This window comes from Brassica napus, chromosome C9 (genome assembly GCF_020379485.1).
Source record: "Brassica napus cultivar Da-Ae chromosome C9, Da-Ae, whole genome shotgun sequence".
In the NCBI taxonomy this organism is placed as follows: domain Eukaryota; kingdom Viridiplantae; phylum Streptophyta; class Magnoliopsida; order Brassicales; family Brassicaceae; genus Brassica; species Brassica napus.
Genome location: NC_063452.1, coordinates 30,135,533 through 30,139,775, shown reverse-complemented (window position 1 = coordinate 30,139,775; position 4,243 = coordinate 30,135,533). Strand labels below are relative to the sequence as shown.

At 31.1% G+C, this 4,243-nt stretch overlaps 1 protein-coding gene across 1 annotated transcript; it reads right to left on the bottom strand.

Moving 5' to 3' along the window:
- Nucleotides 1-1,888: 1,888 nt before the first annotated feature.
- On the bottom strand, nucleotides 1,889-3,670 carry LOC106359961. The gene has a single exon (XM_013799580.3). It carries the CDS (start codon nucleotides 2,696-2,698, stop codon nucleotides 2,075-2,077), a length of 624 nt encoding a protein of 207 aa, XP_013655034.2. The 5' UTR covers nucleotides 2,699-3,670; the 3' UTR covers nucleotides 1,889-2,074.
- Between the last annotated feature and the right edge of the window lie 573 nt (nucleotides 3,671-4,243).

The following is a 4,243-nucleotide window of genomic DNA, read 5'->3' as shown; positions in this document are numbered from 1 at the left end:
ACATCGGTTGAGACACATATAACCCTTCTCGAAAATTCTTTCACTCTTTCCTGATCACTTCATTGATCTCGATCAATCTCTATACATCTGAACATCACTCTAGTTTGCTACAGACCCGGTCGATGCTCAATATTCTTGATACATACTCATTCACCATCGATTGTAACCGATATTGATGCAGTTATTCCTTGTGATTCATCTCTCCATCAGTATCACACCCATAAATGACTCAAACTATACCAGATCATCCATCGCTCGACTTTCAGCTAGTCGTCTCCACGGACTGCGATGCCCATCGGTCCTTTGTATCGTGTTTTCGATCAATTCCTCTTTTCTCTCTGCCTTTCATGTTCTTTTTATCTCAGTTCGGTTTCCCGCCAGAAACTCTTCTCTGTGTTTTTCCTACGAAAAGAAAGTTAAAAGAAACTATGGACGGTTTATGGATCACACCATAATCGTTCCCAACTGCTCTCGCCCAAGCAGGCTAATATCTTGATTAATTTGGCCAACTGCCCATAATCGCTAGGTGACGGGTCAAGAATTCAGTAATTTGTCATAGCAGTTAAGCCACTCAGTAACCGTTAATCAATCCAGTAACAATTCCGCCTCAGTCAACTGCCCATAACTGCTCCCTTATCAGTTCAGTAACCGCCACATAACTGCTCAAGTAGGCTAGTAACCGATGTTAATAACTGCTGGGTAACTGATTAGTGGCCACCAAGTAACTGATCCAACCATTTTCTTTGGTCTATTAGTATGCGTTTGGCTCAGTAATCGCTCCCACCAAAACGTATATATGTCATTCCGTAATTGACTAACTGATCTCGGATGACAATTCAAACATCCTCGTCTTTGGACTGTTCCAGCTCAATCCTCGAAACGCAGATGTTATAATATGCCCGTAAAATTTGGTTTATGTGTCGAGAATATTGAATCATTGTAAAACTTTTTTATATTAACATTAAAATATATATTTTATTACTCAAGCTTGAAGTGGTTTGGTAACCAGACCGAAATAAAATAACCAACAAAACAAAGAGTCCTATGAAAACAACTATCCATTATAGCTAAAAAGTCAGCATTCTCATTATGTCCCCGGAAAATGTGGGATAGCCTGAAATATGAAAATTCAGTATCAAATATGTTAAAGGTTCGAGCAGTAACTCAATATGAAAATTCACCTTTTATTGCATGTTTTATAAACACCCCCATACATTGACACAATTAATCCCTATGACAATTCAAAAAATTAATAATTTTAGGATTTGGATATTTTATTAAGTTACAAATTTATTGATTTACAGAAGTTTTTTAGATTTATATCTTTTAAAATATTTTTTATGTAAAAATAAGATGAATACTTTATTTAACAGTATATGTATTGAGTAAATTTTTTAGAGACACATTATATGTTATTCTTATTTGATTATTTGGTGCATAGAAAATATATACTGTAAATGAAAATGTATTTTAAGCATAAAATGAAATATAACATCAAATATTTTGAAATATTGATAAAAATAAAAATACAAATAAACTTTACCGTGAATAAAAAATCAAATATACAATATATTATTCATATTTATATAAACTTTAATTATTAAATTATGTTTATGTTGAGATAATATTATCTTATATTTCGCGAATTGTGTCATAGTTTCGGTGAGTTTATTAATTTATACCTAATGGAGTTTCTACTATTATACAAATGAAATCTATGAACCGCTTGTGGTTAAATTTGACTTGCAATGGCTAGAATATAAACTAGCGCTACGTTAGAAGCCTAACCATTGACAAAGGATTCTAAAACAATTAACATGACCAAGGCTTTCATAATTTCCTCTATATTCCACTTTAAAATAGACTTACTTTATTTTAGAAATTATAGAGTACCAATAGAGATGCTTTAAGAAACCCTACAAGGGTTAAATCTGAATATAAAGTTATAAACATAAGCATGGAGTCATTGACACACAAAAAAATTCAAAAGAAACCTAAACACTGACACAAGAACATTCAAAAGCTTAAACTTGGATAACAACTTTTTGTTGTGAGGACTCCTGTTGCATCCAAGTCAAATACTTCCTATAGCATTTTTCAGGGTTTTGCCCACCAAATCATTTGTATGATCATCTTCTCCCTCTTTATCCGCAACTTTAACCTTCTTCTTTACCCGATCTTTAGAAAAATAAGTCTCTTTGTTTATATCATCACTCTTAAAACATTTCATCTCCATTTGTGTAGAAACAAAATTTCTTATTCTGCCTTCATTCATAGGAGCAGAACCATCTTCTGGGTCCTCAGTTTCACATGCATTTCCCTTCTCATGATCATCCCAACAAGCAAACTCTCTATACTGAAACCTAAACTTCTTAGGCACGCAACCAGAACATTTCCACAGCTGACGTGACGAAACAGACGAAAAGTTTTCAAACAGAGACAAGTCTCCACCAGGAACTCCTTGAACATGAACCCTTTCTTCAATTGGGACCTCCTTGAACATGAACCCTTTGGTGTTTTTGATCTTGCACTTATGACAGGCAAATAGATCATCTCCTTTAGCATAACGAGAGCACCATGTGTGAACCCAAACGCCACATTCATCACAGTTCACCATCTCTTTACCATCATCAAAATTCACACCGCAAACACAATCTACAGTCCAAGATCCATCAACCCAATCATCGTGTGGTTTCATAATCGCGATTACAAGAAAACCCTAACGCCAAATTCTCCGATTTGTTCACCAATTTACCCAGAATCGGTCTAAAGTTGGAAAATTTATAAACCTAAATCCTCTCTTTTAAACGTAGAATTCCAATTCGCTGCTTAACGAGGATAGCTATTTGAAGATTACCGATAGAAAACCGACCCCGACAGGTACCAGTGACTCTCGACTCCGCTTTCTTTGCGGAGAAAAAGAAAAGGACAAATATTCTTCAACAAATGCAGTTCATCAATTTTAAATGGGCTTATGAAATTATGGGCCGGATTAGAAGATGGATTTTTACTTTTTTGTTGTTATTTCTGCTTCTTACTTTTTTCTACCAAATTCTTTTCGACATAAACCTTTAACAGAGAATCGCATAAAAATCTTCGAAATAGCATTTATTTACGGTTTAACGTTTGAAATTATTTAACGAGCATATTAAACTTTCAAATTGACATTTTATCGTAAAAAACCTTTAACTTGGCTTACTTATTCATTAAGTTAAAAATCTAACATGTTAACATGTAAATAAAAAGACATGTCAGTTTTTCTTTTTAAAATTGTTTTTATTTATTTGACTAATAAACTACATAAATATTTTAAGTCATTTTTAAAGAAAATAAAAAAATGCAGTTTTTGAAGAAAAAACAAAAATACTTTAGTTCTTTTTCAAAAATCATAAAATCTCCGATAAATAATTTCGAATATATCACCATTAACAATAAGTCAATAACATTGTTCGTCATGTCACGATTAAAAGTAACATTTTTTTTTTGTACCACCAATGATGATGGTGTCAGAACCAATTTTATTCATAAGTCATAAATTTTATTTTTTTGAAAAAATTATATAAAATAAGAATTCTTTTTTTTGAAAACAATCATATAAGAGCTCTCAAATTCTTTTCAAAAATAATTTTGAACATATGACCATTAACATTAACACTTTTTGTCATATCACCATTAAAAGCAATATTTTCTAAATTGTAAGTCATTTAGTTTTGATATGTTTGAAATAGTGATAGGTTGATATGTTTGAAAATGTTGCATTTTCTGACGTATGGATAACAATGGTTTACGATGCCATCGTCACTGGTGATATGACGAAAAATGTTACTCTTAATCGTGATATGAAAAAAAATGTTATTAATAATGTTGATATGTTCGGAATTATTCTTTTTTTTTTAATAATAAATTAGAGCATTTATATGTTTTTAAAAAAAAATTAAAAAAAAAAACTTTTTTCTTGTGACATTGCATTTCTAAAAATATTTAAAAAAAATAAGAACTTTTAAAATCGATTTATAAAATTTCCTTTTCTAATTTTTATTTATGTTTCATATTTTATTTTAATTGCTTTTATTAATTAAATAATTAAAAAAATATTTTTTAAAAAGAACTTACATGTCATCTTATTTACAGGTCATCAAGTCATATTTTCTACTCGATGAACGAGTAAACCATGTTGAAAGTTTATTACGATACAAAATCTAATTTGAAGGTTTAATTGTTATAAACCAAGTGGTGATCGACC

Bases quoted from the DNA above. Each gene is read 5' to 3' on its own strand.
- LOC106359961 (XM_013799580.3), bottom strand. From the start codon at position 2,698: ATGAAACCACACGATGATTGGGTTGATGGATCTTGGACTGTAGATTGT.